General features: G+C 35.8%; 1 protein-coding gene across 2 annotated transcripts in view; it reads left to right on the plus strand.

The window, feature by feature from the left end:
• The window catches only part of WRN (WRN RecQ like helicase), a 125,753-nt gene extending 104,594 nt beyond the window's left edge, over positions 1-21,159 (plus strand). For both annotated transcript variants that reach the window (XM_080660885.1, XM_080660886.1), the window contains 5 exons: positions 1,322-1,453; positions 3,920-4,082; positions 13,237-13,451; positions 16,933-17,022; positions 20,170-21,159. In XM_080660885.1, the coding sequence (XP_080517011.1) occupies positions 1,322-1,453; positions 3,920-4,082; positions 13,237-13,451; positions 16,933-17,022; positions 20,170-20,289 (720 nt within the window). In that variant the 3' untranslated portion in view covers positions 20,290-21,159. The remainder of the gene's footprint in view (positions 1-1,321; positions 1,454-3,919; positions 4,083-13,236; positions 13,452-16,932; positions 17,023-20,169) is intronic.
• Positions 21,160-23,918: the final 2,759 nt, after the last annotated feature.

A 23,918-nucleotide genomic window follows, 5' to 3' on the forward strand; every position in this document is an offset into this window, starting at 1 on the left:
TGCCTGCAGGGGGAGACTACCCTGTAATCCTGAAGAATCTGGCTAATGGAGTTTGATTTCAGTCATTCCTAGAAACTTAAGGCCAATTCTGACTGTGTTAAGGTCTCAGATGGAAACACTTTCATTTCATTTAGTAAAATATGTAATATGTTCTTTGAAAGCCTAGTGGTGCCTGGAAACAACCCGGACCTTAGGGTTAGGGTGTTGTCTGGCTTCTCTGTTCGCCAAGCTGCAGTTGTCCCAGGTGTCTGTGAACGAATCTGCAGACTCCCTTTCTGTTTAGGATAGCAAGGGCCTAGTGTGGGTTACAGTAAGCCGAGTTCTGTTGGATTTAATTATTTTAATTTAGTATTGGTTCTTACGTTTTGGATGGTAAAGTTGGCATTTTGGAGGAAAACTATTGATATATTGATGTTAATCCTATATGATATACTAATTCTGTCATAACTACTACTTGGCCTTTACTTTCTTCAGGCTTTAAAAAAATCCTAGTATTTCTTCATTAATTTTATTTTTTTAACCCTTTCTCCCTTTTTTCTTTTAAATGTCTTAATGAATCATATTTAAGAATTTACATAATGCTTCAAGAGCCACAGTTTGTATGTATTTTTTTTTAACTATATGTACTGTATGTAGTTAATGAGAAATTTTCTTTAAGATATGTTAGCACGGCACGCCCTAACTGGTTTGGCTCGGTGGATAGAGCATTGGCCTGCGGACTGAAGGGTCCCAAGTTCGATTCTGGTCAAGCGCATGTACCTTGGTTGCAGGCACATCCCCAGTGTGCAGGAGGCAGCTGATCAATGTTTCTCTCCCATCGATGTTTCCAACTCTCTATCCCTCTCCCTTCCTCCTGTAAAATATCAATAAAATATATATATTTTTAAAAAGATATGTTAGCAGAATTTGTGGTTTTAGTTCCTAAATTGGAATATTAATTATTTTTATTTATTCATTTAACATTCACTTCCAGGGGGCTTGGGGACTTAATATTTAAAGGCCGAATGGTCCTCATTATAGTTCATTTTTTCTTTCCTCTTATTGGCTGAAGGAAAGACTAGGAATTTCTAGTTCTACAGCCATATTTATTATTACAAATATTTGATTCCCTCTAGCTTTATTTTTCCTTTGAAATTAATAAGTAAAACATAACACCAAACACCTTTTATGAGCTCCTCATAAAAGGAATTTTTTTGCTGTTCTTTGGAGGTTTTATTTGTGTTATTTTTACCTCCTAAGCTCTACTGATCATATTGATATTCTTTCTGTCATTATTTTGATATTATTATTCACCATTTGTGCTACTTTTAAACTTTTGTAGACAGATCTCTTTTCAAGTACAAATCCTCAAGAAGTTCAGAAGAAAAACCTGGTGGCAAAAGACAAAGAATGCTCCCTCCCACCTTCTACGGCTGTCACGTATTCTTTATTCCAAGAAAAGAAGATGTCTTTGGTAAGTGTTACATTCATGTTAGAGGGAATTTTTAAATTTATCTAAACATGTTTTATCAACTTTTCAGTATTAAAGTTGTGACTTGGGGTACATTTCTTCTAATCCTATAATATTTTACATTGTTTCATTTTGTATTTAATTTTAGAATAGAATGTCATTTCCTTTTTCTGTTAAGCCTACCTCTGTCAATTGAGTAAAAACAGCAAGTATAGCCCTAACCGGTTTGGCTCAGTGGCTAGAGCGTCAGCCTGGGGACTAAGCGGTCCCGGGTTCGATTCCAGTCAAGGGCATGTACCTTGGTTGCGGGCACATCTCCAGTGGGGGGTGTGCAGGAGGCAGCTGATCGATGTCTCTCTCTCATCGATGTTTCTAGCTCTCTATCTCTCTCCCTTCCTCTCTGTGAAAAATCAATAAAATATATTTAAAAAAAAAAAACAAAACAAAAAAACACAGCAAGTATAGTTTGACCATGATTATCTTATAGCGATTATATCCGAGGTACTGATAAACACATTTATAGCTCAGGGATATTAGAGCAGCCATATTGCAAGACTGTTTTTTAAAAATTGGATTAATAGTTTAGAAACTATCAGCCATATGTATTGATAAAAAATAACCTCCAAGATACATTAAGTTAAAAAAAGGAATATGCAGAGCAATGTGAAAAACAAACATATAAATATGTACATACTTGTATATTCACTAAACTTGCTGTTCAATCTATATCCTTTAGTTCTCTTCTATTTTTTTTAACCAGGCCTGATGCTCTTTGAAAAAAATCTACTGTGAAAAATAGCCACGTTTAATGTTTTTTCACTGTTCTGGCATAAATCCTTAAGACTGTTGAGTATTTTTTTAATAAATGGTGTGGGCAAAAGTAGGCTTGTGGTTGTGAGTACATGAAACAGAGTTTATTCTCATATTATTATATATTAATTATTGTATTATTTTCCATATGAGTAACTATAAACCTACTTTGCCTCATTCTGTACAAAATAGAGAGTTAATCTTAGTGGAATATAGATAGAATGAGGCTTCCAGCTAAGTTTTACTAATTTGAATTCCTATTCTCTCTGACCATAAATTGATTGGTCCAGTGCCTGGTTTTCCTCTTCTGTGTCTTCATCCATTAGGACACATTACACACTTTTTATTCTGGTTAAGGTCTAATATAAATAAGAATAAATAATTCATAGCTTGTCTTAATTACTTAATAGATGTTCTAATTTGATAGTCAGGTTCCTTAATTAAAAGTACAGAATCCATTACACAGGAAACCAAATAATTGCAGTGTACTATTTTTGAAACACGTTACATGATAAATAGGAATTAAAGTTCTGCCTCTTAAATAGTAACTTAAATGTACATGTTAAATATACTTATATTACATAATTTGACCATATATGCGTGGTATAACTGAATATAGTTTCTAAGAAAATTTGGTATAGCCTTCAAATTTTCTGAAAAAGTGCATGCTAATACTCATCCATGATATGAGGTTTTATGTTTTATATTACATATTCCTGGTTAAAAATGTGAAGAGTAGCATATCTTCCTTTACATCTTTTGCTGTTATTTGGTTGTATATTATTTTGTAATATCATGGTGTAATTATCTCTACCTCCCAGGAGTCTGAGACTGTCTTGCCAGTTAACTACAAAATTAAACATGCCTAAGGACTAATTAATCAGGAGCAATAATGCAATTAGTTTTAGGTAATTTGATGCCTGGTATCAAGTAACCCTGATATGCACACATGGTTACACTGTCTAGTAGAAAAGGGTAGACATTTAATGAAAGTAATTTAAAACCTACCTTTGAAGGATGAAATTATTGCTTTAAAGGCTCTTTTTCTATGAAAGTGTCAACATTTATACAGATCCAATCCAAATTCAGACTTTCAGGTTGAATTAAAAGAGAGTATTATGAATTAATTTAGAGCCGAGTGACTAAACTCTTGGAGTGTTTAAAAGAATATTATATCTAATACATAATCTTAAATGAATTTGGGAGCTACAGTTGTGTAAAAGCTACAGAAATATGTAACAGTATCCTCAATTTTAACACAATTCTTTAATTCAGTTCTAGGCACATGATATATTATTTCAAGTATTAGAGCATTGGATTACAGTTTACTATATTTTCAATGGTTGTGGCAGCTTTTAGTCTTAAATAGTGCTCTCTGCCACTAATAGGTTTTAAAGTGAATAATTACGGAGAGATGAGGATTGATTTCTTAGCTAATGCAGGATGATTATGTTGTATTCAGTATAATAATTGTAAAAAGTAAAATCTGTGGAGGTCTCTAATGTAGGTAGTTTTAAAAAAATTGATTATTTGAAGGTTGAGTACATTGTTTATTTCTCAGTGAACATTTATTACCTGAAGGTTTTGGACATTTTGTTTTCATACAGTACAGTGGAAACTTGAAAAAACTGACTGGTTGTTTTGCTGCTGTTTCTCTAGAAGAGTGTAGCTGAGAACAGGATTCTGCCTCTTGCAGCAGTTGGCATACACTTATCCCAAGCGGTGAAAGCTGGCTACCCAGTCGATATGGAGCGAGCAGGCCTGACTCCAGAGGTTCAGAAGATTATTACTGATGTTATCCGAAACCCTCCCATCAACTCAGGTGATAACCACCACCCTGGTCTGCAGCCTTAATGACTTGAGTCATTGAACCCAGATGAAGTAAACTAGCAATCCACTAATATTTCTCAGTTTAGCATCAACTCTTCATGCTACTGTGAAAGCTTTACTTTTGTAAGGTTTTTTATTGTGTTAGAAAAACAGTCTTTCTTCCCATTATCACTCAGGGGAAAGCCTGAGTCAGAGAAATTCATGTGTTTTTTTTCAGCTTCAGATGACAACATACACACCAATCCTAAAACAGTGCACTTTCATTCTTTCCTGATTTCTACCTCATCACTTGGGGGTGGGGGCGGGGGCGGGAATACCCAGTGTTTTCTATATTCATTCCCCAAAACTGACTCCTAGTTTTTCCCTAAATCTTTCTGTTTCCTTGTCATTGGTTTCACTTAAGTAGCCATTCTAATCATTACAGTCAGTGGGATCTGTCACTGTGACCTTGAAGGATGGACCAAGTTCTCTAAGCCTTTGTAGGAGGGTTTCCTCTTCTCACTTTGCTGCAGAACCTCAACTGTGCTCACTTTGCTTGCCCTGCAGACATTTTTAAATAGGATGAGGTACATTAGAGGATTTTCCCTCCTAAATGTACAAATATAAACTGGTGTGTTAATAACTCAATAAATCATGATAAATTTATTCAGACTGTTAGGACAGAGCAGTGGGCATATGGCTGCCATGCAAATAATTTTTTATCTCAGATTCTTCCCCACTTGGGAATAACTATACAGTCCTCCCCAACATTTGGAAAAGAGAGGAGTAAGATCATCCTTTAAAAGCACAATCAATATTAAATTCATTAGAACAAAGACATTCAAGTCCCCTTAAAAGGCAGTATTAATTCTAGGCTGAGCAAGACTTGACTGAAGGTCTAAGAAAGAACACCTCCATCCCTTCCATTGATCAACCATGGAAGCATGGGGAAAGGAGAGACACAGGCAAGTTTGGGCAGTGTCATGTAAGTAAAACCCAGGGAACTAAAGTTTTTCTTTTTTTACTATATCATACTAAACTTGTGCTGCCAACTATTTAGAAGAAAAAAATAAGCAATTTCTAATCCTGGCAATGAGACTTCAAGTGTATTAAGAGTTCTCAGGACTCAGAGAAATGAGTGTCTCTGATGAGCTGTTGGAATAGGCAGATTTTTCCTGTTGACAATCATGTATGCAATCATTTAGCTGCCTTCCTTAAATCCTGAAGACTGATGGATGGTGTTAGCCTAGGAAGAGCAAAGGTTCCCGTAATAGCTGATCTGATTCAGGTCTTGGCTCCACCATTTAGGAGCTATGGTACTTTGGGCAAATTACCCACTCTCCCAAGCCTCAGTTTCCTCCTCTCTTAAACAGGGAGGGAGAATATGCCTTTGTTACAGAGTGGTGAGAAATAATTAGATACTGCGCAGAATGCTGTGGCATTGGTAAGTAGTTTGCCCTCTGGATCCTTGGGCTTACACCCATGGATTCAACTAACTGCAGATCGAAAATATTTGAAAAAAAAATTCCAGAAAGTTGATCCCTAAACAACACGGTATACTAACTATTTACATAGCATTTACATTGTATTAGGTATTATAATCAGTAATGGGGAATATCATGATGAAGAAGTAGATGGCAAGATTTGGTGGCTTCTTAAATATACCCTTTGTGATTACTTTAATATTCTATTATTTTAGAAGCTAATTAAAAAAATATGAAGTTAATAGGTATACCAAAAGGGAAGTTTCAAAACTATGGACAGGGGGAAATGGGAGATTTAAGATTTTATTATTCAGTCAGGTACTGGCAACATCTATTTTATTTGGCTATGGAGAAGAATAGAGGGGCTGCTAATCTGCTTTCTAAATCATATAGTTGTAAAGTTTAATTTTTCATTTGGAAAGGAAATTGGAAATCATTATATTTTCATTTTCCTACTGGCATCCTGTTTCAGAAATAGGAATTTGAGGCCTAGAGGATTGCAAATTGTTTTACATTCACATCAAGGTTAATGACAGAGCAAGCTTTCCTTTTTACTAGACCATGTCAAAGTTGTGCTGCCGACTCTTTAAAAGAAAGAAATATGCGATGAAAAACCAAGATGGTGGCATAAGGTATACACCTGTACGTGCTGCCTCTCAAAACCACACCAAAACTACAAATAAAAGATAAAACGTCTATCACCCAGAACCATGGGAAAGCTGGATGAGTAGAAGTTCTACAACTAGAGGGAAAGACAAAAGAGCATTGAGACATGCACAAGCGCGGAAAAGCTGAGGTATGGAGGCGCGCGAATCGGGCTGGCGGCTGGTGACTGAGTGCGCTGTTTTTTTCAACCCGAAGGGAGACACAAGCTCCCGATTACTCTGAACTCCAGTGTCCGGCGAGATTCTGGGGACCCAGACCCCTACGGGGAGAAGCTGGACTGTCTGCCATCGGGTCAGAAAGTGAGGGTGGCTTTCTTGCAGAGGTGCATGCAGGAATCATTGTTTATTGCGCTGGGGCACAGGACACGGGGACATGGAAACTCGGAGATGCAGAGACAGCTGACTGGCAGCCATCGCTGTTTGCCACACCCTAGCCTAGTCACGCCCTGAGACCCCGCCCCGCACAATCTACAAACCCACCCAAGCTCCAAGCAGCGGCTTTAGCATATGAATGACCTGCCCTATTTCAGCTTAACCTAGCAAACTTGTAGCCCAGGTCAGACAGCTCCAAAACCTCCAAACCCCAAGCAAAGAGGAGAAAACTGTAGTTCTCGCTGTAGCGCCTGCCGGGTGGCCTCAGACAGTAGCTGACCTGCACCCCATTAGAGATCCAGAAGCCAGTGTACCTAGTGGTCAGTGTGAGACACCAGATTTCAACTCCTCACATCCATAAGTGACATATTCAAGAGGCAGACTCAGTGAGCACCAAAGCTCCACCGAAACAAGTCCTGCACCATAAGCGTGTCTCCAGCACAGCAGTTCTTCCATTATAGACACAGCGGGTCCTCACAGCCAATTGGCCTGGAGGTCAGTTCCTCCCAGTGTACCAACAGCAATCAAGGCTTAACTACACCAAGACTTTGCACTCAGCCCACAAAGGGGTGTACCAAAGGCGTCCACATCAGGTGATTGGGGAGGCTGAGCTACTGGCCCCTATAGGTCACCTACCACACAAAGCCACTCCATCAACGCAGGGAAGCAGCAAAATGCGGAGACAAAGAAACATGTCACGAATGAAAGAAATGGAGGAAAGCAAACTACTGGATGACATAGAGTTCAGAACCACATTTATAAGGTTACTCAAGAATCTTCTAAAAACCACTGAGGAACTTAGTGAGACCTTTAAGGATCTTAATGAGAATACCAAAAAAGTGGAAAAGGACCAGTCAGAAATTAAGCATACACTGTCTAAAATAAAGAATATACAAAAATTCAACAGTAGACCAAAGGACCCCAAGAATCAAACCAAAGATCTGAAATATGAGGAAACAAAAAACACCCAACCAGAAAAACAAAAAGAAAAAAGAATCCAAAAATATGAAGATAGTGTAAGGAGCCTCTGGGACAACTTTAAGTGTACCAACATCTGAATTATTGGGGTGCCAGAAGAAGAGAGAGAGCAAAATATTGAAAACCTATTAGAAGAAATAATGACAGAAAACTTTCCCTACCTGGTGAAAGAAATAGATTTACAAGTCCAGGAAGCGCAGAGAACTCCAAACAAGAGGAATCCAAAGAGGACCACACCAAGACACATCATAATTAAAATGCCAAGGGCAAAAGACAAAGAGAGAATCTTGAAAGCAGCAAGAGAAAAACAGTTAGTTACTTACAAGGGAGTACCCATACGACTGTCAGCTGATTTCTCAACAGAAACTATGCAGGCCAGAAGGGAGTGGTGAGAAATATTCAAAGTGATGAACAGCAAGGACCTACAACCAAGATTACTCTACCCAGCAAAGCTATCATTTAGAATTGAAGGTCAGATAAAGAGCTTCACCGACAAGAAAAAGCTAAAGGAGTTCATCACCACCAAACCAGTATTATATGAAATGCTGAAGGGTATTCTTTAAGAAGAGGAAGAAGAAGAAAAAGGTAAAGATAAAAATTATGAACAACAAAATGACAACAAATACATGCCTATCAACAAGTGAATTTAAAAATCAAGGGAATAAAAAATCTGATGAACAGAATAAACTGATGAGTATGATAGAATCAGGGGCATAGAAAGGGAGTGGACTGACAATTCTCAGGAGGAAGAGGGTGTGAGAGGTGTGGGAAGAGACTGGACAAAAATCTTACACCTATGGATGAAGACAGTGGCGGGGGCTAAGGGCATGGGCTGGGGTGGGGAATCAGGTGGAGGGGAGCTATGGGGGAAAAAAAGAGGAACATCTGTAATCTGAACCATAAAGATTTATTACAAAATAATTAAAAAAATAAAAAATATGCAGTTTCTAATCCTGGTAGAGGATTTGGGTTTATAAACCTCTAATTGATGAGTAAAATAAATATACTTAATTATATTTGGTTTACTATATTTGTGTATCTTGTATCTTTAAATATCCTCTACCTAGAATCCTCTACATTCTGAGTTTAAAATTTTCAATTTTCTTATGTTATAACTTTTAAAATTAAGAAATATTAAAATCCAGCAGATATATAAACATGGAAAATTTTCTATAATTGCACAACCTGATTCAACAAATATTAGGGGCATGAGAAAAACATTTGTAATCATTAGTGACTATAACAGTAGTTAAAACATTTGTCTTTACCATTGTATACTTATTGCAAATAAATTTTCGTTCAGATAAATATTAAATTGAAATTCCAAAGAACAATACAGAATACTTTTGAACACATTTCATTTTTCTGTCAATATACCATATGTAGGTTGTACATCTTTACTAAAAAAGGGTAATATGCTAATTAGACTGAACAACTTCCAGATGATCTTCCAGACAAAGCCATGTTGGCGGGGCCAAGGCAGAGGAGGTTAGAGGCGATCAGGCAGGCAGGGGAGAGCAGTTAAGGGGATCAGGCCAGCAGGGGAGAGCAGTTAGGGGGTCAGGCTGGCAGGCAGGTGAGCGGTTACAAGCCAGAGGTCCTGAGGGGTCCCAGATTGAAGAGAGTGTAGGCCAAGCTGAGGGGACCCCCTTCCCAGGCATGAATTCGTGCACCGGGACTCTAGTATAATATGAAAAAGTATATTATTGTAGTTTACTGCCAAAGCCAAAGTTGAGATTGCAAGAACCATGAGCTCTACATTTTATTTCCTTTGATTGTACTTTTATAGCTTGTAAGATAACATTTATCGATGTGAGATTTTGCTTTTGAAATCTTCTTTTTCCTTGATAAAAACTATTTGTTCTTTTATTGGAAAAATGTGTTATAAATTATAAGAAATGAGGATATACATAGTATATTAATTATTCAGAGATGTTATTTTGATCTTTTATTTATCTGTAGCCATATTTTATAATTTGGTATTTTAATGAACAAGTTTGATTGGCATTTAAATTTTATACAATCCTGAATTGAGAATTTTCTATATTTTATTATGGTATAATCTTATACCTAAAAATAGAGTGTTGAATTGATATATCTAATTTGCTATGTAGATTTTTGTCTTTCTAACTTAATATTTTAAATGAATTCCATACCTTGTTATTCTCTTAGTTTTATCATGTTTATATATAATTTTAAGCTGCTGCTTTTTTGGAGTTGAGATTCTAACTATGCTTAATAATAAATTAAGCAAGACATTTAATGAGGTGCCTGGATAATATTTTGAGTAATTTCATTCTCCCATTCTTTATGTGCATGTGTTTGGAAATTAGGGCTGGCTTCCCAGGGACCTGCAACAAAAGTAGGGGTAATATGATCTCTTTTAAAGCAACGAAGGAGTGCAGCCAGTGCTTATTATTTTACTCTCCAGTAGATATTTTTAACACTTAGCTGCTTGGAAAATTAGGGCAGAATAATATGCATCTTTACAGCTAGATGCCACTTATTTGCATATGTATATTGTGGGATGACTTTAAGATAAAAATATAAAGAGTACTTATAAGAAATGTGTAGGTAGCCAAAACCGGTTTGGCTCAGTGGATAGAGCGTCGGCCTGCGGACTGAAGGGTCCCGGGTTCGATTCCGGTCAGGGGCATGTACCTTGGTTGCGGGCACATCCTCAGTGGGAGGTGTGCAGGAGGCAGCTGATCGATGTTTCTCTCTCATCGATGTTTCTAGCTCTCTATCCCTCTCCCTTCCTCTCTGTGAAATATCAATAAAATATATTAAAAAAAAAAAAAAAAGAAATGTGTAGGTAAATATATAAATTTTCTAATTATATCTTGAAAATATATTTTAAGTACAGTATAACACCTGTACATTTATTAAATCACTAATAGTTTAATATCATAGGCAAATGTTTATATATAATTTATGAAAAAAGAGACATTATTTTAGAAATAGTTTCAAATGGAATAAAATACCTTATTTTTTCTTTTTAAAATAATTCATTTAGCCAATAATGATATGATCGTACAAGATTGTGTCGCTGTATCCCCCCAAATTGGTTTCTATGTTTTACATTTATAGTATGATGAGACTAAGGATATACTAGTATAGTTTGTTTATTCAATATTTATTTATTTATTTTTCATGATCTAATAGATTTTTTTAAAATTCTTTACTGATTTAAGGTATTACATATTTGTCCTTATCCCCCGTTCCTCCCCCCAATCCCCGCTCGTGCCCTCACCCCCCCCTGTTGTCTGTGTCCATTGATTAGGCTTATGTGCATGCATACAAGTCCTTTGGTTGATCTCTCTCCCTTCCCCCCACCCTCCCCTGCCTTCCCTCTAAGGTTTGACAGTCTGATAGATGCTTCTCTGTCTCTGGATCTGTTTTTGTTCATCAGTTTATGTTGTTCATTATATTCCACAAATGAGTGAGATCATGTGATATTTATCTTTCCTCTGACTTATTTCACTTAGCATAATGCTCTCCAGGTCCATCCATGCTGTTGCAAATTGTAGGAGTTCCTTTCTTTCTAAGTGAAATGGAGGCATGTTTATTCAATTTTTAAATATCCACAGAAGAAAATTAATTTAGTACAATGTGGTGTATTAGTTGGCTAGGGTGTGGGAAAATTTGAATGGTTTTTCTAGAGCAGCACTATCAAAAGGAAATATAACATGAGCCAAATATGTAATTTTAAATTTTCTGGTAGCCACATTTAAAAAGTAAAAATAAACAGATGTAATTAATTTTAATAATATGATTTAATTTAACCCAATATATTAAAAATGCTGTCATTTCAATATATAATGAGTATAAAAATTGTTAATGAGGTTTATGAGGTTTTTTTGTACTAAGCCTCTGAAATCAGGTAGGTATTTTATATTCATAATATATCTCAATTCTTATGCTAAATTTTAATTTGAAATACTTAGTCTGTATAACGCTTTGATAAAATTCACATTTGAATAAAGTAAATGAAGATACCCAGTTTGTTCCAAACATATCTAAAAGTATCATTTTTAAATTTAATTTAATTTTTGGCTTTCAATCAAGCTTTTAATGAAAAGGTCATAAAATAACAGTTTCTCATCTCTGTAAAATAAGATTTCATGCTTCTGAATAGAGAAATAAGTTACTGATGAATTGCTTTCTTATGACACTTGAGGGCTGCATACTTGCATTAGAATTACTGAAAATTAAATATTTGAGTTCATCAGCCATATTAGCCATATTCCAGGTGCTCAATAACTGTGGCTAGTAGTTTGGTATTGACAGCAGAGTAACAGAGGTAGCTTGGCAATATGTATCAAAGGTTACAACTTTTGAACTAGCAACCCCACTTCTGAGAATCTAGAAAATTGGAAAGATATTTGTAATATAATATTCATCAGAACTATTTTTTTTTCTAAAGAAAAATTGAAGACAAATGGAAGAGAACTCTAAGTAAATTATGATAGACAAATACAAAAGAAGATGATTTTAAAAATGATGAAGTAGTAAGATTGGCAGAATTTCAGTGGTATTAGCATGATATGACCAAGAGACAAATAAAATTTTAGTTTGGTTGATAGATATTACAGTCATATTGCTGATTTTCTTACATTTAGAGGTAATCTTATATTTCCAAGGTTGTGATTAGCATCAGTTTTACATTTTAAAGCTTTAAAGTTAGAAACAATATAAGCCAAATAATTAGATAGACCACTATCCTAAAATGTATTAGCTGTGTTACCTTCTCTTCCTAACTTTTTTTTTTTTTTTAAAATCTGCAGTTTTATTTGGGAAGTCCTGTCCTGGAGTAGCAAGATATGAACTTTGGAAGGAAGGAGAATATAAACCTGCAAACTGTAGTAATTTAAAGACCACCTTTTCAGAGTGTCATTTAAAAATACTTGGTGTCTGGCTGCTAATTTGAATTGGGTGTCAGAAATGTATGATACCAGTTTTATAAACCACAGGAAGAGGAGGGAATAGGTTCTAAGCTGGAGAATTGCAGAGGAATGTGATGTTGGAAGGAAGTACTTGAAACATCAATAGTAGTCTGTAAGGCATCGCTACATAATTTGTAAAGTTGTGAAGAGACAGACACAGTCTGAATCAGTTCTGTTGAATTACAAAAATTAAAAATTCCTTGATTCTGAAAATAAGATACACCTTTTCTAGGAAACTAATTTAGTTACTAATGTGCATTTTAAATAATTCACGTGTTTTGTTATGCTACCAAATCCATTGAAAGTATCACTTTATTGGCATCTTATTTACAGGTATGGTTAGCTTCTATTTTAAGAATAAATTATTTTCAACACATTAACTTGTAACTGATATTTGGAATTTGAAGCATATGTAATTCCTTTAGAAACAATTCTGGTTATGGTGGCCTTTATTCCCAGACAGTGTGAAACATTGATGCAGCGTCCATGACACTGACCTGATTTTGGATCTTGTAGGTAAAGGGTGAGGTAGTGCAGGAGTAAGGGACACATTTCACCCCATTTCCATTCTGTAGGACTGGTGGCATTTGAAAGAGGAACATTTTCTTTGGCCACCCTTCTCCTTTTTTTCCTCCAAAATATTTCACCATTTCCAGCTCATGGGTTTTGGAAAATGTTCTGTGTATTTTATTTTTACATCTTATTTTTTTCATCTTTTACAGAATTGAATAAAATTAAACTCATTAGAATGTTTGTTCCTGAAAACATTGACACGTACCTTATCCATATGGCAATTGAAATCCTGGGAAAAGATTGTGACAACAGACTGTTATGCCAACCTTCATGTGATTCCAGCAAAAAGAGATGTTTTCCCAACTCTGAAGCGAGCTGTTCAAGTCCTAAGAGAAGCAAGGAAGAAGTAGGCCCTGATACCAAGGTGTTAATTATATGAAGAATTTTCATAAAATATCAGTTTGTTCAATTTGCATATTCTGCCACTTGAATGCTGTTTTTTAAACTGTCATAAATTCTGATATAAGGTTACTTTTTAAATCTGTGTGCTCTATTTCCATTGCTTTTCATCACTCTGAGCTGAGAAAAGTGATTTCTTACATGACAAAAGGTGAATATAGTCTGCCTTTTTAGCTTATTGTGTAGAGCAGTGGTCGGCAAACTCATTAGTCAACAGAGCCAAATATCAACAGTACAACCATTGAAATTTCTTTTGAGAGCCAAATTTTTTAAACTTAAACTTCTAACACCACTTCTTCAAAATAGACTCGCCCAGGCCATGGTATTTTGTGGAAGAGCCACACTCAAGGGGCCAAAGAGCCGCATGTGGCTCGCGAGCCGCAGTTTGCCGACCACTGGTGTAGAGTATTAGCTTAAATTTTTTCTCTACCTCATATTATATAGCCTGGAAATTATCTATCTTTATAGGTAATTAATACTGGCTTTAAGCATATGACAGTTTATGTGATTAATGAAAATGAAAACGAATTCTAGTATAAATGCCTCCCAAATTGGTGTTTGTTTCATTTTCTCATTCATCAGCTCAGGTACAGGATAATCGCGGTTCCTAGTCCTGAGCGTATGCCAGTGCACTTTTTGCATAATCAGAGAAAGACCATGAATTTAGTATTCTTTTAGGTGGCACATTTTATTAAAAACAAATGCTTTCAAAATTATTTCTCTGTGTCTGTTGTGAGAAAAATTCTTTGACAATGTGACTCTATTAGATGATGCTATACATTTGAAAGTTTGGCCTTCAGTATCTTCCAGGTCGAAAATTACAGGACTCCATGTGTGTTTGTGAAAACTAATAATTAACTAAAAATTATTTTAGTTCCTAAATGATAAATTCAGCATGGTTGTAGGCGGTTACTAATATTTATATTGGAGAATTAGGAGCTCCATTTCAGTTCTAAGATGATCTTTATAGGCTTTCCAATAGTTAAACTCCTTTTCTCAATAGCTTAGAAATAAGAGAACTGGTCTTACTTAACTGTGTACCTCAATTAGGTTTGTTTATTGTCTTATTCCAGATAACCTCATGAAATTTGATTTATTGGAATTCTTTACAATTAAGTTAGCTCTAAGGACAATTGAGTTAGCTATAAGGACATTAAAGAAAGTATAGGTTGGGTGATATTAGTGAAATTTGGCTTCTATGCCAGCCTTTTATTTCTGAAATCTATACCAGGTGCCTAAGACCTTATTTTTCTCCAACTTCTATTTATTAATACAGAAAAAAGGTATAATTTTTCTTGAATATTGAAATACATTTATATAAAGTATTATTTTAACCACACATCAGCATTTTGCTTTTCCTCTATTAAAATAACATCAGGTACCAAGAACAGAGTGGGGAGACTTTGGGGGGGATATATTTAGCCTTTTTTTCCCATTTAGGGGAGCAAGGGTTTGGGGGCTGGGAAGTAGATTAAGAGGTGAGTGAGCCAGCCAAAGTATTTTATCTTTGATCTACCTCCTGCTATGGAAAACTACTCCAATACTGTCTATCAGAGTTCTATTTTCAGGGTCTTTCAAATGACTTGGTTGTATCCCTTCGTGTATTTCTTCTTATAATTCTAAGGCTTCTGATAGAGAATAATGTCAGGACAAGATTTAGTTTTTTTATTAGTTGGTGCATTGTTAGATTTACAACTGTTGTGATTGTTGTTAAGATAGAGGCCCAGTTGTGCCTATGTTTAAAGGAGGAAGATTATGTCTTGATATGTGGTAGCTGTGAATTAATATACAGAGGTACACAGTGGGTTCTTTAAATATGTAAATATTTTATTTCAGAAAGTTTTCTGATAGTTTTTAAGATTTTGTTTATTTCAGGAAACTTTTCTTAAATTTTACTTCTCATTTCTAATTCTCTCTTGAGCTATTCTTCACTCAGTTTTGAGTTTTTCTGATTTATGAAGTTCTTTCATGTTTTGAATTACTTTCTTAATGTTTTTCAGCTCATTTTGAGAAGTTAGTTTTATTCTGTGTCTTAGAAAGTCTTTCTGGTGTCTGGGATATGACCGTGATGCTTTTCTGTTGCTCATTTTCATGTGAAATGAATGTTCTTTCACTTTCAAAAGAAGGCATGGTTCAGGATAGTTTTCCAGGTTCACAGAGCAGTCCCTTCTGTTGTTCTTGTGTAATGTTCAAAATATGGAAACTTGGCTTATGAGGCACCCTCCTCTGCCACTTTCACCTGGGCTTTCTCTTCCCTGTGTCTCTGCTAGGCCAGTCCTGCTTGGTTTTTAGTTCACCCCAGCAGTTCCCGTGAGTGTGGGGCCTTCTTCTGGAAGGCAGCCTTGCCTGGTCAGGAGAGTTCTCAGGAGCCAGCTGCTGTAGCCACTCAAAGGGCTACTGTGGACCCCTTTCGGCCGCCTGCCAAAGCCCTCCCACTTTCAGATGCTGTTCTCTGTTAATCTGTCTTGCTTTCCAGTAGACTGGGGTTCTCCTGTTCTCAGTCACCTCGCTGCTTGCCTCTGCTTCTCCCATACAGATGCTGTACTAGGCAGGTCTATGGCTTGTCTTCACATGCGTACAGCTTCGGTTTCCTGAGGATACCTTTCAGCTTTCTTTATTGTAAAAATAGATGATGAATTTTTGTTTTTCATATCTAGTTCTATCTGATTTAGTGCTGTGATTCAGAGAAATTTAAAAACTATGCTGCTGTTTCTAGCATCTTCCTAGCACCCGCTCCTCCTGTATCACTTTTTTCCTTCTTATTTTTCCTGACTTCCAGAAGAGAGAGACAGAGAGACAGAGAGAATTTCCTGCCCTGCCACTGAGTTTCATTATAAATTAAAATATACAATATTATTTGCAAACTATTTTAAGATACTCATAAAAATGCCTCATAAGTAATATTACTACAATCATTGTTAAAATTCAATACCTCAGAATAATAATTTTTTTTAAATTAAATTTATTGGGGGTGACATTGGCTAATAAAATTATATAGGTTTTAAGAGTACAATTCTATAATACATCGTGTATATATTGTATTGTGTTTTCACAACCCAAAGTCAAATCTCCTTCCATAACCATATATTTAACCCTTTACCCGTTATTACATCCCTCCCCCGTGTCCCTCTGGAACCACCATACTGTTGCCTGTGTCCATGAGTTTTTGTTTCTTGTTTGTTCATTTGTTGCTTTAAATTTTACATCCCATATATGAGTGAAATTATATAGTTCTTGACTTTTTCCATCTGACTTATTTCACTTAGCATGATATTCTCAAGATCCATCCATGTTGTCACAAATGGCAGTATTTCAATAAGAATTTTCTTAAGCTTTGCTTTGTTAGGCATAGTGTTTTTTAATAAAATAGTGCATGCTGTAACTATTTTGTATGCCATAAAAATGTTTAAGATTGATAGGAAATATCCTATGATTGTTCTCTGAAGGAGAAGAGTCACAGAAATGCACTAACTTCTTGGAGTCAGCCATCCAGTGATCCAGAAATAGAAGATTTATTTACGGATTCTAAGTTACAGGTAAAATTAATTAGTGAAATAGTTTTTGTGACAAATACATTAGGCTTGATAACTAGTATGTTTAGATATATCTTTGTTTTATATGAATTGAAATACCAATATAGATATTTCTCTATTTGTTTATATATACATATGCACATAAAATCAGCAGATGAGTTAATGTTTTGTATGCTCAACTTAATGATAATAGTTTGTTAATAGAATTTAGAGTATCAAGAAGATGTAAATGTCACCTTTAAATGTTATTATGATTGCTGGGAAGTTTAGTCTTCTACTGATGAAGGAAGTCATCTCTGACAGGCATTGTTTCTGGTAGGTGAGCTAGACTTCATAATTAAAATTTCCCCAGATACTTATTGTTGAGACTCAAAAGATACAAACAGTGTAAGCAAGCTTTCTCTTTTTCTCGCTGATATGAAATTATTATTATACTTACAGAAAAAATGCTGAAGATCATATTCTACAGAAATGTTACAGAAGTTATATTAGCTACCAATTAATGAGTGTCATGAATAAATCAGAATGTCTTTTGATGTTTTGCATTTATTCTCACTTAATTCTCCAAATCTAGTAATGTTATGTACTGTTATTCTCATTTTCTTTTTTTTTTTAAATTTAAATTTTTTTGTTTTAGAAAAAATTCTTTTTTAATAGAAGTATTACAAATAGTAGTACATATGTCTCCTTTTTTTTTCCCCCCCATTGACCTCCCCCCGGCCTCCACTTCCCCCCAGTACATGCCTTTACCTGGCCCTCCCCCCCCCCCCCGCCCCAGTGTCTTGTATCCATTGGTTATGCTTATATGCATGCGTACAAGTCCTTCAGTTAAATCCAGCCTAGCACCAGGAATGCTCAGGGCCTACTCAAGAATGCAAATAATCCTTTCCACTAATATTTACAGGGTAAACTAAGATTGTTGGTAGAGTGTTATTCTCATTTTCTGTGTGAAGAAATTGAGGTTTAAAGAACATTCATTAGGTCATTCATTTAGCAAAGTGACTCCATTAGAACTTAAACTAGTTCTGTCTGGGTTCAAAGTTTCTGCTTATCCCATGGTATTCGGGTACAACAAGACCAGGTTTTTTCCTCCTAGATTTCATGCTATGTTTTAGTGTTTGGCTTTGTTATAATCTTAACTGTTCTCCTTCTAAATGCACTCAGGGTCCTAACTCTAATTGTAAGCAACTATAGTTGTCTGTGCCTATAAGGGATGTTGATATTAAGGTCTTTGGGGAATAATAAATATTTCTGTGCCTATTTTATATCTACCCAAAACCTTTTATCTGTGCTACTTTATATCCCTAATATTTATTATCTATAAGGCAAACATTGTAGTAAATCTAATAATCTCTTCTCCTGATCATCTCTTCCCTGTGAGGAAATAAGTGCTCAGGAGAAAAGGTACTATATTAAACAGCTTCTTTTTTTTTTTTTTACTTTTAGCTTTTGCAAAAATGTGAATAGTCCTTTCTTCTACACTTGATTTCTTTAAGTTGGAACAGCTAACAGATTTTACTATTTTCATTTTTACTTATTTATTTATTTTATCCTCACCTGAGGATACAACCTTTATTGATTTTTAGAGAGAGAAAAGGAGAGGGAGAGGGAAAGAGAGAGGATCATTGATGTGAGAGAGAAACATCCATCAATTGCTTCCCTCACACTACCCAATTGGAGATCGAACCCGAGACCTGGGTATGTGCCCTGACTGGGAATTGAATCCACAGCCTTTCAGTGTACGGGATGACACTCCAATCAATTGAGCCATACCAGCCAGAGCAGTTTTTACCTTTTTAAATATAGGCTCTAGAGTTTTTTTGCCAAGTATCTTTTACTCCTCCCCGCCCCCTCGCACCATCCTTAAATATTTAGAAACCATTTTTTAAACATAGAGAACATAATAAAATAGTAAGCTGTTAATGCACAATATATAGGTATAGTCTTCATTTTTTAAATGGAATAAATCATACTTTTGTACCTTTGGCTAGCAGACATTATAACTGAGATGAGGCAACCATATCATAAAGTCCTTCAAATAGTTCTGATAACTAAACTAACTCTGCCGGATTCCACAGTGTACCAATGGTAGGATGATTTCTCTGTCATGTCCTCAAACTAAGATAACACAGGTTAATACAATTTTAGGCTTATGGAACACTTAACCTACTTAAAACTTACATTTTTTTCATGTGTGGATTGTTTAGTGCACAGTCACTGTCTTTGGTTCTTAAAACAATTTTTCTTCAGGGATTTTTAGGGTTCTGAGGCTTCATTTGGTGCACGGACCCCTAAAATTGTGCAAAGTATTGTACATGGATAAGTTTGTTTTGTTTTTCTCAGAAGTGGATTTCTGGTCTTTAGCAGATTCTCAAAAGTCTATGAAATGAAAAAAAATTTAAATTTATTCAGCAAATTTATTTGAGTATCTTCTATGTCTCAGTAACTCTGCAAGAGACTGAAGGTGACTGAACCATTCTTCTACTCGGTCTACCATTGTACGTGTAGAAGTTACATGCTTTTCAGATGCCTAATATAACTGGGTGTGTGCATGCGTGTTTACGCACACATGTACCCAAGCAGATATATTCCTCAGAGCATTAAATTCGCCATTTTGGTCACCCCAAAGCACATACACTGTGGGACCTAGACCTGAAATAATACCTAGCTTTTTTCTTCCCAAGTGAGTGTCTGTACTTGAGTGTCTAAGCATACACCAAAGGATGGCAAGTAAATTGCCTAAAGCAGTGGTCGGCAAACTCATTGGTCAACAGAGCCAAATATCAACAGTACAACAATTGAAATTTCTTTTGAGAGCCAAATTTTTTAAACTTAAACTTCTTCTAACGCCACTTCTTCAAAATAGACTTGCCCAGGCTGTGGTATTTTGTGGTAGAGCCACACTCAAGGGGCCAAAGAGCCGCATGTGGCTCGCGAGCGCGGTTTGCCGACTACTGGCCTAAAGCAATGATATAGTGATCTTGTATCTCTTTATTTACTTTTTGATCCATAAATAAATTGTATAGATTTCACTATTTTGTTTTATTTGGCAAAGGAAGGGTGATAGCTATATATTTAGTAATCTATGTTAGTTTTGTTTCTGATACATTTTCAACAGTAAAAATTTCCTTTTCTGTTTCTTTCTTATAGACTTCATCCGAAACCTCACAGAGAAAATTACCTGAGTGGTTTGCCAAAGGAAATGAGACTTTAGCTGTTACCAGTAAGAAATCAATGGCCAAAACAAAAAAGAAGGGTCTTTTTAGTTAAAATGGCAGCTGCCAGAAGAATTATGTTTGTCTTGCTGTATTATAAGAGAGGTACTGTATTTTATTTCTGAAAAGAGTGGGAAATAATATTTAAGCTTAAAAATTATTTAATCTCAAAGTAAAATTCATCTATTCACTAATCAGCTGTCATCTTAAAACAGCCTTGTGCTATTTCCATAAAATCGAGTCTTCTGAGTATGTCATAGAATGCTGAGTTTCCTTTAAGATTGCTTTAAGAAATTGTTATTGCCCGGTTTTCTAATCATTTTATGTCAGCAGTATTTTTGGAAAATGTAATTTGTGTGATATGATACAGATAACAGATTAGTAGTTGTCTGGTGATAATGTGTGTGATGTAAAACATTCCTGTATTACCCAGATTCTGTCTTGTACATGAGGAAAACAGTGATTTTACAAATAGCCTTTACTCTCTTTAGACAGTACTCCTCTACACATTGCTAAATGGACCAGAGCTGTGAAAATGAAACATTTTGGGTTCCATGTAAATAGGGAAAAAGAATATAACAAAAGAGACCATTTGTACTGGAAAACTTCATTTTCTACAAAATTTCTATTATTTTTTAAATAATAAACTTTAAAATTGTTATACTGAATGTTATGAAGAGTATATATAAATCTATTTTAAGCCTTTGTTTACTTAATAACATTTTTTGAGGGTGTCAGAATTTGATTCTAAAATCTATTAATGTCATACATATAACTTAAATATCTGAAACCCATACTTTTGACTCTGATTTGGGTAAACCATAATTAATATAGCTTTAAGCAGTTTATCATATGGCCTTAATTGACTTGGTAAATACAAATAACTGTGGTTAATAAAGAAGAAATATATGCATGCTTGTTTTAGAAAAACGAAAAAAAGAAAAATCACCAATAGTCCCACCAGTTAACCCCTTTTATGACATTTGCCATAACTTTTTATATTTACTTCTTTTGTAAGTTTGTTACATGAATAATATAAGAAAGAATTTTCTTTGTAAAGCATTCAAGCTACACTTAAAACATGAAAGTCCCCACAGTCCTGTTTCCTCACATGCCATTTCCAGCCTTTATCAGAAGGTAACTTCTATCATATATATGACATGTGGTTCTCTAGTCATTTCTTCTGCATTTACATGCTTTTGCATTTGTATCTGTACATAGTCTTTTTTTTTAAACTAATGAGATCATGCTATAAGTAATTTTCTGCAACAAACTTTTGTACTTAATATATCATGAAAATCTTTCCATGTCAGTACATATTGATCTCATTGTTTTTTTACAGTAACATAATACTCTCTTCTGTCCTATAATTTATATAATCACTTTTCTATTGGTCATTTCTATTTGAACAGTTGTGCCATTGAAAAATCTTCCACAGAATCTGTTTTGTGGCTTTATGTGGTACAGGAATTCTCTGAATGTGGTCTGCAGACTGTTTGGAGTCCCTAAGACCCTCTTAGGGGGTCTTCAAAGCCAAAACTATTTTCATAATACCAAGATGTTATCTGCCTTTTGTATTATATTGATATTTGCAGTGAGGGTGCAAAGTAATAGAGAGTAAAACCACTGGTATTTTAGTGCAGTGATCGCCAACCAGTGGTCCGCGGACCACTGGTGGTCCGTGAGGTCCAAAAGGTTGGCAACTGCTGTTTTAGTGCAAAGCAAGGCAATGGTACCAAATTATTGATTGTATTAATTCTTAGTCCTTTTCAGTATTCTGTGTGATGAAATGCCAGTATGCATAAAGCTCTTCAGCTGCCAAAGCATGATGGTCATCTCCAGAAACAGCACTCCTTTGATTGTTTGAGTTGTCCCCATGGAACACCACTTTTATTGAAAAGAATGACTGATGGAAAACTATGATTAGTCAGATTTGGGTGTTTGGTAGACATTTCCTGAAAACTAAGCAAAGTCATCCTCTCACTTCAAGGAAAACTGCTGATTATTTGTCTCCAATGATAAAATTGGAGAGTTCTAGTGAAATTTATAATTTTGAAAATCTTGTGTCTATTACCAGGAGTTTGACAGCTTCCCATACCATAACACAGCTCTTCTAATGAGATGGAAAGAGTTAATTTTTTTAAACATTATTGATTTTTGGCAACATTTAGAGGATCTGCATAACTCAGAGAACCAATATTTTCTGAATGATTAATACATCTATATATATAAAAGTTTAAGTGACCATTAGGATGGAACGACCAGTTGCTATGATGTGCACTGACCACCAGGGGGCAGACGCTCAACACAGGAGCTGCCCCCAGTCCACAGGCCCTGATTGCCGATGGGGCCTGCTGGCCACCCTCCTGGTCCCTCCCCCTAGCTGGCAGGTCCTGATCGCTCGATCAGGGCTGGGCCCCAGGCTGGGACAGGGAACTGGGGGTGGGTGGCGGCAGATGCAGGCAGCGAGGGAAGGAGGAGGCAGGGAGGCAGAGAATCTGATTGGTCCTGATCACCGGCCAGGCCTAGGGACCCCACCCGTGCACGAATTTCGTGTTACCGGGCCTCTAATGTCTTATAAAATCATGCATGGGCAAAAGATCCATTCAGAGTGCACAGTGGACCAAAGGATTTTAACATAGCACAGTAAGAAACTAACACTTGTCCAGTTTGGATATAGTTTCAAAGAAGAATGTCTTCAATTATCTAGAAAGGTTATGAAAATACTTCTTTTTTTTCCAACCATATACCTGTTTGAGATCAAACTTTCTTCATAAACTTTGGCCAAGACAGCATATTGAAACAGATTTAATGAAGAAGCAGATCTGAGAATCCAGACACTTCTGTTAAACCTGACAACAATGTCACTTTTCTCACTATTGAGAGTGGGGTTTCCAAAAACTGTATTGATGTTAACATGTAATACTGCTATTTTTAAACAAATTAATATTTTTAAATTTTTTCTCAGTTTTAATTTCTAAAAATGGTAAATACTGATAGCTATTACCTACATTAACAAAAGCTCTTTGGGGTTCTTAATAATTTTTGAGGATACAATAGGGTCCTGAGACTTAGGAGGTTGAAAATTGTTTATATGGTATTTTATTATACAGAAGACATCTATGAATTATTTAACTAATTTCATGTTGGACATTAAAGTTGCTTCCAGTTTTTCTGCTATTTTAAGTACAACTTTGAAATGAAATATGGACTAGTCTCACACCAAATACCAGAAGGAGAGAGAAAATGAATTTTGTTGTGGACTTGATGCCTTCCCAGCACACATGGTCCTTGGTTTCTCTTTGGGTTGTTGCAGGAGAATAATTCTGGCCTCGATATGCGATGGCACCTACAACCTCATCTGAGCTAGTCCTTGGCCACAGCCTTTGGATCTGGGGTGGGCACGTGTCCTCAGCTGTTGCAGTCAGAGTGAACCTCAGGATTTTTATGGAAATGCTAAAACAAATGTGCTCTTCCCCCTGCTGTTACTAATGAGGAAAGAAGTGTGAACCTTGGGAGCGCTGGAGCAGTTTTAGGGTCATGCAGAATCATCCTTTAGTGAAGCTGACTCTGAGGTAGGCAGGGTTAAAATGTGGCTCAAAATCAGGTTGCTGGTGTTATTTCTGGGCTCCTAGTTCAAGCCTTTCCTAAAATCAGACATAACTTTGGATATTTCAGATACAT

Source organism: Plecotus auritus (assembly GCF_963455305.1).
Source record: "Plecotus auritus genome assembly, chromosome: 3".
Classification (NCBI taxonomy): domain Eukaryota; kingdom Metazoa; phylum Chordata; class Mammalia; order Chiroptera; family Vespertilionidae; genus Plecotus; species Plecotus auritus.